The sequence below is a fragment of the Tamandua tetradactyla genome, chromosome 6, assembly GCF_023851605.1.
Source record: "Tamandua tetradactyla isolate mTamTet1 chromosome 6, mTamTet1.pri, whole genome shotgun sequence".
In the NCBI taxonomy this organism is placed as follows: domain Eukaryota; kingdom Metazoa; phylum Chordata; class Mammalia; order Pilosa; family Myrmecophagidae; genus Tamandua; species Tamandua tetradactyla.
The window spans coordinates 112,407,464-112,422,676 of record NC_135332.1 but is presented as its reverse complement, the minus strand read 5'-3'; the positions used below and the strand labels follow the sequence as shown (position 1 = coordinate 112,422,676).

Here is a 15,213-nt window from a genome sequence, read left to right as displayed (position 1 = left end):
CAGTTCTACTGAACCTGAAATCTTGGAAGATAGCATAAAGTTTTCTTCCCTGGCCAGTTAGAAGTTGAATGTTAGGAAAAGGAGGGTCTATTTTCTTTTGAGCACTTAAACAGGGGTTTCTCAAAAAAGATGGAAGAAAAACTCAAAACATGTTAAACTGCTAAAGTATTCATATGGTAATTATCCCAGTGAGTGGGAGAAAAAAAGAGGAAACACCACTGTTCCTCCAGAGGCCAGCACTCTTAGCACAGCTTTCATGAATGTCCTCCCATCCAGTTTACCCAGTGTTCCTTGGAGGTTACCTCTAGGATTACATGCCCTTCATTTCACAAATGAAGAGTCAAGTTTGCATAAATTTTGCCAAGATGACACACTAGGTAATTCAGAGTGCTAATGTTAGAAACCTTTTGTCAGACTTTATAGCAGGTCACCTTTCCCTTGTACCATTGCTGTAAAGCCTTTACAGGGTTGGTAAATAAGTGAAATGATTTAACACTAGTTGCCTTAAAGTTTCTTATCCATTAACACCATACTGTCTCTAGTCCCCAGAGATTTAGAATTAAATCATGACCCCTGGCCAAAATCTAATTTCCAGGTTTACTTGATGATGTTTCAATTATTCTTTCATATGTTCCTTCCAGGAAGGGTCTGGTGCCCACAAAGAAAGTAATGGGAATGCACTGGGTTCTCCAAATGAAGCAGTCATATTCTCCATGTTGGTCTGGTCTGTAGCACTAGAATTCTGCAGACCAAGGGACCACCTGGTCACTCCAGGACTGCAGCCTGCCTGCCTTAAGCTCTTGTTGTCCATAAATGGGACCCTGAGTAATTGATATCCAGTCTGCCTCTTCTGTAACACTGGTGGGCTAGCCAGATTACACAGCCTACACTCCTCCAGTCCTGAAACACTGCTAAACATATTAGAGGTACAGACAAATGAGTACATGGTTCAGACAGGTAACATAAATGAGCAAAGGTAGTCAGACAAATTGAGGTGAACTGAAATACAACTGTCTGGTGTAAAGGTCTAGAAGGGGAAGCCACTACTATGTAACCATTTGAGAATATGGACCCAGCATTATCAGCTCTTCTGATTACACTTAAGACAGGCAAATTTCATGCAAAATTGGCAACTAATCTAGTGGCAATTTTTAACACTATGTGGTTACCCAAAACACCTGAACAATATCCCAGTCCTCCACAATTTATGACTTTTGCCTTATATAACTGATCAACTGTGCTTTAAAAAGTATAGTTTTCACACTTTTAACTCTTACTTGCAACTAAGGGAGGTAAGGCAGCCAAATGAATTAATGTTTGAAAATTAACTAGGGAAATCTTTGATAACCACCTCCATGCATTACAGAAGTAGCAGATTGAATTGTATATCCCAACAAAAGACATGTTTTTAATCTTATCTGTTTTCCTATGGGAATTAACCCATAAATAGGGCCTTTTGAAGATGTATTATTAGTTCAGGTGTGGACTCTTTTGTGAATAGGATCTTCGAACATCCTATTTAGGTATAGCAGAACTCAATTAGGATGGGCCTTAATCCCTACAACTGGAGACTTTCTAAAGAGAAGGCCTCAGGAAGAAGCTATAAGTCAGCAGAAACTGGAAAAGCAGACACAGGTGTTGGGAGGCAGAAACGCAAGCCAAAAAACGCCAACGATTGTGGTAAACCAAAACCAGACCACCGCAGCATTTTGGGAGAAAGTATAGACCTGCAGGCAACCTGATTTTGGACTTCTAGTCTCTGAAACCATGGGACAATAAATTCCTATTTTTAAGCCAACCAATGTGTGGTACTTGTCACAGCAGCCTTGGCAAACAAAGGTTATACCCTAACAAGCACTGGGAGACAATTCTCCATGGGTATCTCATGTTTCTGCATTTGTAATGAGCAGAGGCACTAACTTTGTTCCAGATAATCAATTTGGGGATGTCTGTATAACATACAGCTCTGGAATATAGATATGGAGTATCCCTCTGGAGCAAAGGTCAGGTATGCTTACTGCCCACTCTAAAACATTTAGATTCCCTAAATTTGGGGTTCTTTTCTTGTAACACGGCTCAAGGAACTAGTAAAAATGTGAGCACTCTGACTACTAACAGTTATGAGTAATAAAAGTCCTGAATCTCTGGCCCTGGAGTCTTCCACCAGCATCCATAAAACTGTAGCAGGCTGTCATGTTAGGTTGCAAATAAGGTAAACTCTCAAATTCCTCATTAGTTCTTGCAACTGCTATTAGAACTCCATTCTGAACTAAGGCCACAGCAGTTGCTCTAAAACAGCCTACAGTCTTGTTCCATACTATGTTTATCACACTTCTTGAATCAATATATCTCTATCTTGCTTTTGAAAGTACAATACTGCTTTGTAGCCCATCAAAAAAATCATGAATGCCCATCATTTCTAACACTTTGATCTTTTTCTGTCCCATTATTTCCATCTTATTTCAGGCCCCCTTCTTCACCTTCAGACAACAGCTTGGTGTTTAGCAGTAAAGCACAATGATTAAGCAGGCATACTGTCAAGGCATACTGCTTGGTTTGACTTTGTATTGGGCTACCATGAGCAATACTTACTCAATCTGTGCCTCAGTTTCCCCATCTACAAAATGGGGATAACTAATAAAATCCAAGAGTGGTTTGAAAATTAAATGAGAATTTAATGTGCTTAGAGTAGCACTGGTACATGATGAGAAAGTAATAAATGTAATTATTACTCAGTTGAATATGTCTAAAATAAGTTCAGTTAAGGGCTCATCTTAAGTACAGGCTGCCTCTGATCCATGATCTAACTCTATTCCTATACAACTGAGTTTCTGATAATTTAGGGATACACACACACACTTTGGTCGTTTCCCAACTCAGAATCTCAATATTTTAGTAAAACCTACTATTTTCATAGGCTTTCATTATGAAAAAATAAATACCTCATTTCCTAATCTTTAATAAATTTTATAAGGGACCAAGGACCAACCCCTCTCCAATCAAACTTTAAATTTATAAGTATACTAAAATGTTAAAAAGTAAAAACAAAAGCTAAACAACTCTTCCAGAGATGATTCTTGTACACTCAAGATGCCAAAATGTCATCATGTAAATATTAGAAGGTGTCTTTACAGCATTAATAAAAAAAATCAATCCACACAAATATTGTCTGATTCAACATTTCCAATGGTGTTATCACAGTGAAATGGCATTTCTCTAGTGGTCTCAAACAGCAACCCCAAGTTTTCTAAGAGGTGTCCTTTCTATTTTTCTAAACTTGGGAGGTTTAGAAAAATTTCTGAAGGGATAAAAGCAAAATAGGAAAAGCTACATAAATCTGATTTCATTTTCCTACATTTTTCCCCTTCCTATTTCCAAGCAGCTAATCCCCCTCTCAACAGTACAATAGAACAGCTAGACATAAAGAAAAGGAGGTAAAATTGGCCAGCCAGTAGATTGTTCTTGCTAATCTGCACCATTTACATAAGGGTTAGAAGGCTTGTTTTACCATTTAAACAGGTTTAAAAGCCTCTTTGCAAATGAGATTTAGTCCCCACAAAAGAAGGAATTCTAGGCTATTTGGGTAGTTTCTACTGGGCCATGGCTGGGAGCTGATTTGGCCGTAACTGGAAGCTGCTTCTTTGGCCACATGCAGGATATGTGAAGTTTGCTTCCAGCTGCCCAAACTAAAAACGCATCAAGTTGATTAAATTCTTTTCAGGAGGTGATCAGGATGAGGGACAGATTAAAAGGCCAATAATATCAGCTCTGAAACTGTACCTGTGCAAACTCCTCATTTTGCAGGTGCTTTAAAAGTGGCTTTGTACTTTTGGAGCCCCTTGAATATTCTTTTGAAAGGGAACAGAAGAGCAGACAGTTAATGAAATTCAGAGACAGAGAGGCTTAAAATAGTCTCAAGCTGTGAAGTAAAGACAATCTAAACTCTTTGATTCATTGTTGCCCTGAGCAGCACTGGGCACAAGGATAAACTGCACAACTAACTTCCTTGCCAATGCTAGCGCAAAAGATAACTGGAAGGAAAAAGGTTTTCTTAGCACAGGAGGACACTCTTTGCATAAAAATCTCAGATTTAAAATTTCAAAATCACATTTATATATACTGTACATGTTGTTTTACCTGGCACACCTTGAGCAGATGTTCAGTGTGACTTTGGCCTGAGGTTCAGCAGGGTAAGAAGCACGACCTTGGTTAAATTTACTCCCAGAAGGCACCAGGGTAGTTACTCCCTCCATTCTTAAATCATCAAGATCCTCTGCAACAACATAAGCAATTACAGAGAAAAAGTTAACTGTAGTAGCACTAAGGAGGAAAGTCCATATTTCCAGGTATTTCCTGATAGTTGTTTAAGCAAAATATTATTTTACATTTCCCTTTTGCAGAAATTTCACTTCATAAAGCAATTACTTTTTGAATCATTTCTAGATAATGTTGAAGACAAACGATATGAGAAGATTTAGAGAAGAAAAAATGGTAACTTACAGGAGAAAAAATGGTGAGAAAGCGAATACAGGTGGACAACGGATAGACCATATATGACAACAGAACCCTGATCCACTACCACTGCTGTAACCATTTAGGGAGATCAAATCACAACTTCTGCAGCAGAAGTCCCCAAAGGGTCAGATCTTGGTTCACAACTGCAAGCTTCCTTGCTTGGACCCGACTTTTAACTCAGGAAAAGCCAAGGTGCTCCCATAACCAATGATACCAGATGCCCTGCTTCTAGTCTGCCTCCAGCTTCCTCATCCAACAACTTCCAACCAGAAAATATCTGAAGCTTTCTATGGTAGTTAGATTCAGCTGTCAACTTGGCCAGGTGAAGGCACCTAGTTCTGTTGCTGTGGACTTGAGCCAATGGTACGTGAACCTCATCTGTTGCTAATTACATCTGCAGTTGGCTAGGAGGTGTGCCTGCTGCAATGAATGACGTTTGACTTAATTGGCTGGTGCTTAAATGAGAGAGCACAATGTAGCACAGCCTAAGCAGCTCAGCATTCCTCATCTCAGCACTCAGAGCTCAGCCCAGGCCTTTGGAGATGCAGAAAGAAGTCACCCTGGGGAAAGTTGTTGGAACCCAGGGGCCTGGAGAGAAGGCCAGCAGAGACCATCCTGTGCCTTCCCAAGTAAGAAAGAACCTCAGTTGAAAGTTAGCTGCCTTTCCTCTGAAGAACTAACAAAATAAATCCCCTTTTATTAAAGCCAATCTGTCTCTGGTGTGTTGCATTCTGGCAGTTAGCAAACTAGAACACCTTCCATTTTTTTTTCATTATAAATCATTCCTTTTTGCTTTCACCTGGGGAGGACAACAATAAACCTGGACAGTCATGCCTCAAGGGTTCACTGAAGCCCCTTCCTATTTTTTCCATGTCCTCAATCAAGACTTAAAAAATTCTAAATTTTTCTTGTAATTCCATTCTGGTACCATAGTTACATGATCTCCTACTTTGTTCAGCGAACAAGGGAAGTTTACAAAAACGATTCTATTTACTTACTCCTGCCTTAGCCAAAACAGGACACATGGTTTCAAAAACAAATTATAATTTTGTCAGAACACAGTCCATTATCTAGGGCATAACCTATCTAAGGAGCGAAATCCTATCTCTTCAGAGGATAAAGACTCTCCAAATGTCCTATATCCCTCACAAAATGTCAATTGAGAGGATTTCTAGGTTTAACTGGATATTTCAGGCAATGGGTGTCAAACTTTCTTGTGATTGTGATAGTTCTTAGTCAAAATCAGCATGAACAGGCTTTCTGTTAACTGAAGATGGCTCTTCAACAGTTTTCTTTCATAGGTATCCCCAACTACAAGCCCTTTTATAGACTGTGTAAGAGCAATCTGGACAAGCCTTTAGGGTTTTAATGCAACTTCAAGATAACTATAAAAAAAATCATTAATTACTATGGTGTTAATCTGGACTCAGTCAAAAAGGCTTATATACCTTGTCTTAGTGCAGCAACTGCCACTGCAGAATTTGTTGGGGGATGCTTGTGCTGAACTAGTCATGAGCGCCCCACTTGATCTCATGGTTCTACGTGCATTACAGATATTACTACTCACAAAGAAAACCAGACACTTTTCAGCTAGCTAAAAACCGAATCTGTTAATCATTCTCTCACTGTCATTATGATTCACTATGGTATCACCCTGTATTCTGCCACTCTCCTACCCCTACCAAAAGAAGGGAGCCTCATGATTTTCCTATCTCAGTAAGGAACTTTCTGTACCTCACTCAGTTTTAAGGACTCCTATTAAGAAACCTGATCTAATATTAATTGCTGACAGATCATTCTTCAAAACTTGAAACTGGATACTATTACGGAAGACAAGCTATCACTGATTTAAACTTGCCCTTAGAACTACTGCATTTATGTGAACTTGTCAATTAGTCAAGATCAGAAATTGAACAGGTGTTTTTGTTTTTTCTTTTATTTGATATATTACTTTGGGATGCTTAAAAACAAAAGGGTTCTCAACTCTGCTGGAACTCCCATCAAGAATTTACAAGATGTTTAAGACACTTATAGATGTACTCCTACTTCATAGAGAGCTTGTTATAATAAAAATTGAGGTCCACAAAAAAAGAAATGATACACAAACTAAAGGAAATGCTCTAGCAGATTATGTCAAACATGCAGCCTTAACCAAAGTTATCATTCTAACTAAACTATCAAAGGCTATACCCATGAAGGGATTCAAAGAGATTATTATAAAATGTCAATACTTAGCCTCTGATTCTAAAAACAAAAATGGGAAAAAATGTGGTTCTACCATTCATTCAGCTCATCTCTGGTACTCCCAACGTGGCCACTTGGTGGCACCAGATGATTTCAAGTGGATATTAGCTGCATCTCCCTGAAACTACCTATCATATTGCAAATAAACTGTTTGCTATAAATCACTCTTGTTGTAGAAACTTTTAAAGATAGCTGAGGTCATTTGCAGGTCACGTGCCATCTGTCAACAGTATAATTTGGGAAAATCTGTCTAACTTTGGGGCATGGCCAAGAGACAAAACCTCAAGGCCCCTTCAGATGGATTTTATATAGCATCTATTCTCCTGGGTATTTGAATTTGTTCTAGTTATTATATGCCTATTTTCAGGATGGTTGAGGTATTCCCTTGGCAAAAAGTCATGGCCCTTACTGTCATTAGGGAGCTTTTTGATTTTGTATTTCTAATCTTGGGAATACAAATTTTATATCAAGTGACTAAGGCACACATTTCTTGAGAAACATTATAAAAGAACATTGAAAGGCATTACCCCTTGCCTAGAAACAATACTGCTATTAAAACCCACAATCTTCTGGAATGATTTAAAAACCAATGACATCCTTAAAATAAAATAAACAGAATTGACAGAAACTCTGGAGGTATTTTAGTCAAAAGTACTATCATTCCCTCAGGGACACATTATTTATCCCTCTATGAACTAGTAACTGGAAAGCTCATGTGTTTAGAGATTTTAACTATGATACCAGACTCTGCACTGCTGCATGCAGACATGACAAAATATTGCAAGGGACTCATATACTATACCCAGTCCTATCACAAACAGGTTCAAGTCACTTTCTCAAACATTTTCCTAAACAGATTCCTCATGTATTAAAGTAGGATACTTTATCTACTGGAAGAAACATCAGAGAAAACCTGCTCTTGAACCTCACTGAAAGAGACCTTGTCAGGTGTCTGTATTAACAATTACAGAAGAAAGGCTCCAAGCAGAACATCCTTGGGTTCACATTTAACAAGTGAAAAAGCAATCCAGAATTGAGAAGATTGGAAGCCTACTCCAATAGAGGACTTCAAACTGAGGATTCTCAGATATTCTCTAGAAGAAGCTGATCTTTGGAGTAGACAGCTGACTAAAACCTTTAGAACAAGAAGATGACCTCAGATAGTGGATAACTTCCACCCAAGATGTTGGACAAGATCTCTGTTTAATTCCTATATTGTTTTTCATCTGCTTGCATACAATCATTCTTTTTATTGTCTATAGACCCCTGATTCTCACCCATCCATAATGTCCCTTCTTCTTTTTTGTTTTTCCCTTATGATAGTTGTTAAGTCAGAACATAATCTTTCTAATATCAATCTCAGATTTTTCCAAACCATAACCTTCAAGCTTACTGACTACTGAAAATGCCACCCATCACCAGATTTCTACGATAAAAACCTCTGGCTAATTCATGTCTCATCAAATAAAACCTTGGGGAATTACTGCTGCTATCATTTCCACTTGGGCAAATGACCTTAAATAGATATGTGACTTTGCTAGTGTCCTTCTCTCACAGAAAAGGAACAAATTATTACAACCTATTAATCACATTCTAGGTAATTCTAAATTTGAATTCAACAACCTTCATAGGTTGATGGGCCAGTTACTTGCCACCTGGAAGAGACCAGTAGAGACCTAAATATGTAACTGAGCTAATGTAAGCCCTTGGTTCCAACTATTCCTTTTAGTCTGTATCTCTATGTGTTCCTACCAGATACTACTTTCTTTGCAGCCAGGATGACTGGTCCTGTTTGTCTAAAACTAGTATCTCATGAACTTTAGTAATAGTGTTAAAAAATCTGTACACATACAACCAAATTATATATATCACCAAGCCTAGAAATTAGAAATCAAGAATTTCCAAAATGAGGTCACTCTTGATTCAAGCACTTTATCTGGGGGAATTACTGAGTCATTGTTTTTGCAAATAGAGTAGTGTTCCCAATGGAAGGGCTCATACAAATAGAAAAGACAGTAAGAAACATATCACTAATTCTGGAAAAAGTTGTTAATGATATCACTTCTGTACTAGAAGGAATACAGATCAGTTTCAACTCATTAGCATGAGTATATGGACGATCACATTATTCTAGATTTCTCGTGACTAGTCATTGTGTCATCTTTGCTATTCTTAATACTTCTTGCTGTATTTGGGTCAATGAAATATGTAAGACAGAAAGGGCTATATATCATCTTCATGACCAAATATTTGGCATTTTAAGATTAACTGATGAGACCTATAAAATTTGTTCTTTTGGCCTAGCTTGGGCAATTTAGGTTCCTGGGTTCTAAATCATCTTACATGGATTCTTAACTTTTATAGTTTTTGTTATAGTGGCCATGACACTGGTCCACCAAATTCTATGCAGAGTCTCAAATGCTTCTGTATAACATTCTCTCATCAAATAACTTTCATGATAACTCAACCACAAAAAAGATTTAAGATCTCCTGATATAGTTGACTGTCGAAAAGCATGAATCACCAAGCAGTGAATATGTGAACTCCTAGCCTTTCCTGAATGTTCAACATCTTACAATGGAGAGAATAATCAAAAGCAGGGAATAGGAAACTGAAGATAAAAGTAGAAGATGGGAAGACAGTATTTGATAATAAAAGACTGACCACAGCCTCTTCAGCAACCAACCAGGGAATCCAAACCACAACCTTTGTAGCAACCAGTCTAGGAAGCCAAACCACAGCCTATGCAATAACTGGCCCAAAGTATTCAGGACCTGGTCAATGACTCATAGCTTTCCTATATTTGCCCCCATTCCCAACTCAGGACCAACCAAGAGAAAGCCAAGGTGTTCCCTAAACCAATCATGCAAGATACATGACTCCTAATTAGCTTCCCTTCAGCTTCCCCATGCCAACAACCTTCACTGAGAACATACCCAAAGGCTTCCCCCTCCTTTTCACAATAAAGCTTTCCCTTGCCTGCCTGCCTTTGAGTCCCCTATTCAATACAAGTGATGGTGGTTGACTCCATGCTGTATTAAGCTCTAAAAAAATAGCCTCTGCCTCTTCTCATTTGAGTGGTCTTCATTTATTTCCACAATGTCAACCTTTAAGTATCTAAAGGTTAGTCATATGTAAGAGATTAGAGTTTCCTCTTTGGCTCCAGAGAAGGAATGGATAATAAGAGGGAAGCATGTTCAGGGTCAAATTAAGCACCTTATAACATTTATTACTGTCCAAGGCATAATTCTTAAAGTGTTTTGTAGGGGATGTGAGCACTCCATCATGGAATTGTTAAAACAGAGGCTAACTATAATGGAGGACAATGTGGGATTTTGCAAAAGCATTGTACTAAATGGTATCTAGAGTTTAATACAAGTGTAAGCTTCTCTCATTACATTCTCATTATAATCCTGTGATGGATTTTGGGTGTATTTCATACTATTGAAAACAGGAAGCTGAATGTTTAAAAGATTATTTGTTTAAAGGAAGCAACAGATTGGAAGCTAAAGGAAAGGAAGGGCCCAACTGCTATGAATTAAACCTCAAAGTTGCCTCTTCAATTTTACTCTTGGAGCAACAAAGCACACCATACTGACTTATTAATGAGGTCAGTTCTGACTTATTCTTCACATGGGCATGAACAAATTCTCTGGGTCATTCTGGGATAGAGAGTCCAAACATGATGGCCACCACTTACTCTAAGTACATATTCAAAGGCCCAAACTCTACAATTACCTACTTGCCTTTGTACTATTTCTCTACTAATAAGATACAGAATTGGGGTATGCAATTTCATGATATTTATCTCAGCAGGAGCAGTTGCTTTATTTATATAGAAAAGGTAAAACAAACAAAAACAAACTTTAGACTGCCTCTTGCCAAACAGTAAATATTCCCTGCCAGAAGTCTTCTTTCACATATGGAAATTAAGGAGAGTATTTAATTAGGCTTTCCAGAGATTCCCTAGCTACTTCTCTCCCTTATCTTGGTATTATCTCTTTATTTCCAGCTCAGAATAACTATCACTGTATGAAAAAAAAAAGAGAATCTTTCAGTAAGAAGATTCTTTCTAGAACTCATTTGCTAGTTCACTGGAGTCTTAAGGTGCTGCAAGCTGAAGTTGCCTTAGGCATCTGCTATCTATGGCCTTGGCAGTGTCAGATGCAACTGTGGTGATGACAGTAAAATTGGCTCCTGTAGTCTTAGAAGAGGACTCACCCTGAAAAATATTTATTCTTTCATTCTTTCTTTACCCATACTTATTTCTTCTAAGAAGGTAAAGATCTTAACTACCAAATAACATATCCAGTTTAGCCATGGGAGGATAGTAATAATCTATGTTTAGTTTACAAAGGACAAAAATAAACAAAGTACAAATGTAGGTCTAGCTCCACTTCCTCAATAACTTCATTAAGGTAGCAGATGTTTAGGATTAAATTGTCAAAGGGAAAAAGAAAAATACCTAAACTTAGGGCATTTTGGAAAGTTTGCATAAATTGAAAGAAAGAGAAAAATTTTTTAATTTGAGTAAGGTACTCTCCAAGGAATTTTCAATGCTGTACAAGTCAAGGGAGCAAACGTAAGAACACTTTTTCAACATAGAAACAGAAACATTGAGCGTCAATGGAATCAGAGGCCTGCTGTAGCTTGCCATAATCACCAGATTGGTTGGCTTAAATGATAGGAATTTATTATCTCATAGTTTTGAAATACAGAAGTCCAAAATCAAGGCGTCAGAAGAGTCATGTTATCTCTGAAGTCTACAGTGTTCTGGTGGTGGCTTGCTGGCAATCTATATCCTAATGTCTCCCTCCATCATATCGCTGTCTCTCTCTCTCTCTCTCTCTCTGTTTCCTAATGTGCCCAAATTTCCTCTGTTGATAAGGACACTAGTCATATTGGATTAATATCCATCTTGATTCAGTGTGCCCCATCTTAACTAATAACATCTGCAAAGATCCCACTTACAAATGAGTTCACATCCACAAGATTGGGAGTTGTGCCAGTTTGAAAATATTATGTACCCCAGAAAAGCCCTGTTTCAATCCTGATTCAATCTTGTGGAGGCAGTTGTTTCTTCTAATCCTAATTCAATACTATAGGGCAGAAATTTTTATTAGATTAAATCCATGAAGATGTGGCGTGCCTAATGTGGATGTGACTTTTTAATTAGATGGAGATGTGACTTCATTCCAGGTGGGTCTTGATTAGTTTACTGGAGTCCTTTAAAAAAGGAAACATTTTGGAGAGAGCCAGAAATTACAGAAATGACAGAAGCCTCAGAACCAACAGAGATAGCCTACAGAAACAACAGAGCTGATAGAAACTGCAGAGCAGAGCTGACACAGATGCTGACATGTGGAGAATAGAGACACAGATGTTTAGAGATGCTTGGAGCCCAGCAGATATTGTCAGGAGATGTTAAGCAAACCAGAACTTAGAGAAAGCCAAGGGAAGCCAAGAGATGAAAGCTAGCCCCGGAGAAGTCAAGTGAGGAAACCCCATGGGTACAGAGGCTTAGAGCAATGGAGCCCAGGAGCAAGGGATCAGTAGATACCAGCCATGAGACTTCCCAGCTGATGGAGGTGTTACAAACCCATAGACCTTCCTTGAATTAAGGTTATCTTTCCATGGATGCCTTATTTTGGACATTTTTATAGGCTTAGGGCTCTCAAGTTGTAACTTATTAAATTCCTCTTTTTAAAAGTTGTTCCAGTTCTGGTATATTGAATTCCAACAGCTTGCAATCTACAACAGGGGTTAAGCCTTGAACATGTCTTTGTGGGGGTCATGATTCAATCCATAGCAAAGCCTTTCTTTCCTCTTTCCTTCTCTCTTTACTTTCTTTCTTCATTCTCTTCTTTTTAACCTTTTTTTTCCTAAATAAAATATTCTTCTTCAAGCTACTCCCTACAATATTAAGTCTATTCCTGTAGGTATAGTAGATACATGTACTAGTCAGGTTTCTCCAACAGAACTGGCAAGGGATATATGGATATATATATGATGGGATTTATTATAGGAATTGGCTCACATGACAATGGGGATGGATAAGTCAAATTTCGTAGGGCAGGCCACAATCTGTGAACTTTGATGAAGGTTTTCTGATGAATTCCCAAGGAGAAGCTCGCTGAAGAACAGTTGGAAATTCTCCTGACTGCTGAAATCATCAGTTCTCCCTTTAAGACCTTCAACTGGTTGGATGACTTCCCCCATTGCTAAAGGCAATCTCCTTAGTTGGTTGTATATGTAATCAGTCATAGGTACAATCAATTTACTGATGTTTTAAATCCACAAAATTTTCTCACAGTAACAATCAGGCCAGTGTTTGCTTGACCAAACAACACCATAACCTAGCCAAGCTGACACATGAACTTAACCATCACAATATATAATCTTTGCTTGAAACTAGGTACAAATTCTATATATAAAGAAGAGATTGTGCCAACTAGAAATTTCTTTCGAGCAAACAGCAATACTTTTTTTTTCCACCAAGGAATCTCATGATCTTTAAGGTATGAATGGTAGGGAAGGATTATATAAAAATCACCTGGTGGGAATGTTAAAAAATATACTTGTCTTCATTTTGATACACTGAAAGCAAACTGTTCATTAAATGGGGATAAATGTTAAGAATTCAGATGACTAATATGTAATCAGTCCTATCCCAGAAAAAAAAAACATAACTATATGCTTGAAATGTTATGAGAAGCAAACGAGAAAGCAACAAACTGTCTTAAAAGCATTTAAAATATTGTTTACTAGCAATTGGCATTATTCTACTTTCTTCTATGCTCCCCAATATTGCAAAGGTTAGAAGGCTGAGAACTATTATTGCCACACTCTCTTGCCAACTAGTTCCCCCAATGCATTTTAGGTTTTGTCAGTAAACAGCAGTCCTTAGAATATGTGAAATATAGAAGAGAGGTAGATGTCATTCAACAGCCACAGTTGAGTGGGCTGTAGTAGGTATGAGTTTGTTTTTATTTCAGTCCTTACATTCCTCTATGGAAGTTAACATATTTCCAATTTGTGGCTCACATTATATTTCTTTTGGAAAGTTTTGTTCTAGAGTATATTCTTCATTAATATATGTATAACAATATATTAATAACTAAACTAAACTATCCTATACTATAGCTTGAAACTAAACAAACATTCCTTAAGTTGATGCAAATAAAAATTCATTTTTTAAATATACCAAGAATATTCATGAGCAGTATATTTGCATTCATCTCCATTCAAAAGCATATTTATTTTCATTATTCACTATCTTCCAATCTTTTTTTCCCATATGTCTTAACATTTTCTGATATTTTGATACCCAAACATATACTTAAACATAAACTCACATGTACATATAGAGACACAAACATGCACACACACCTAGAATTGTTCATTTGTTTAACTCTATTTCTTTCCTGACCTCAGGATATGAATTCTGTCTTTCACATTTACTATTGTTTCTAAGAGTCTTAAAAGTATATCTAGCACTTAGTAGGTATTAATTGACATTTGTTGAATACAAGAAGATGTATAATTTGATAAATTTAGCTAATTAATCATCTGAAAACTTGACTTTCATGTGGAATTGGCTTTTGGAAAATTAGTTTTTGAAGGAATGATTGTGCACTTAGGATCATTTGGAAAAGCACAAATCTGGAAACAGAGAGATGTGGTGGGAAGAAGGCTGTATCTACAATTCATGTGCAACCTTTTCAGGGCCTGGAATAAGGAAGTAGCAGTAAGGACAGACATAAATGGATCAGAAGGTAATTTTCAATAGGATGAAGGGAATAATTGCATGTGAAATCTGAGCACGTTTCCCTATCACCATGTTAAGGCAATGTGGAAGAGACAACATCCTTTGTTTGTCACATGCTGTGATATAGCTATCGTCAAGATTTCCACAGTGTCTGGTAGAGACTCAGAGGAACAAATGTGGAGTTAAGGAAGGAGTGAGGAATGAGCTATAAAGCATATGGCTGAGAAAACCTGATACAGTTTATCAGCTTATAGTTAAAATTGTCTTCCATCTTACTTTCTTTGCAAGTGAAATGTATACAATATTTGAACATGATATTAGGAAATTTATATAAAAAAAGAGACGATCACATTTATTCCTTTCACAATAGAAAGTGCAAAGCAGTAAATTATTTTTAAAGGTAGCCTACACAATTGTGATATATCCTTTGAGTCACAGGACACTATTGAGAAAAATGAACTAACTTATTACGAAAGACATGTGAGTCCTCTATCTTTATAGAATGGCAAATAACCAAGATTAATCAAGCAAAGAGCTGTTTTGATTTAATGTAAGGAAATAACAGCTGTCTAGATGAAATAATCCCAGGACTTTCATTTTATTCAAGTGTAACCCATGACATAATTTACAGCTGCTTGAGTTAGACAATGTGGGAGATGAGTGAATTTTCACATCTGTTTTCAGGA

The 15,213-nt window shown here is 37.4% G+C and overlaps 1 protein-coding gene across 1 annotated transcript in view; it reads right to left on the bottom strand.

Moving 5' to 3' along the window:
• C6H8orf34 (chromosome 6 C8orf34 homolog) overlaps positions 1-15,213 on the bottom strand; it is a 393,975-nt gene that overhangs the window by 134,824 nt on the left and 243,938 nt on the right. The window contains exon 8 of the mRNA XM_077163208.1: positions 4,138-4,273. Within this exon, the coding sequence (XP_077019323.1) occupies positions 4,138-4,273 (136 nt within the window). The remainder of the gene's footprint in view (positions 1-4,137; positions 4,274-15,213) is intronic.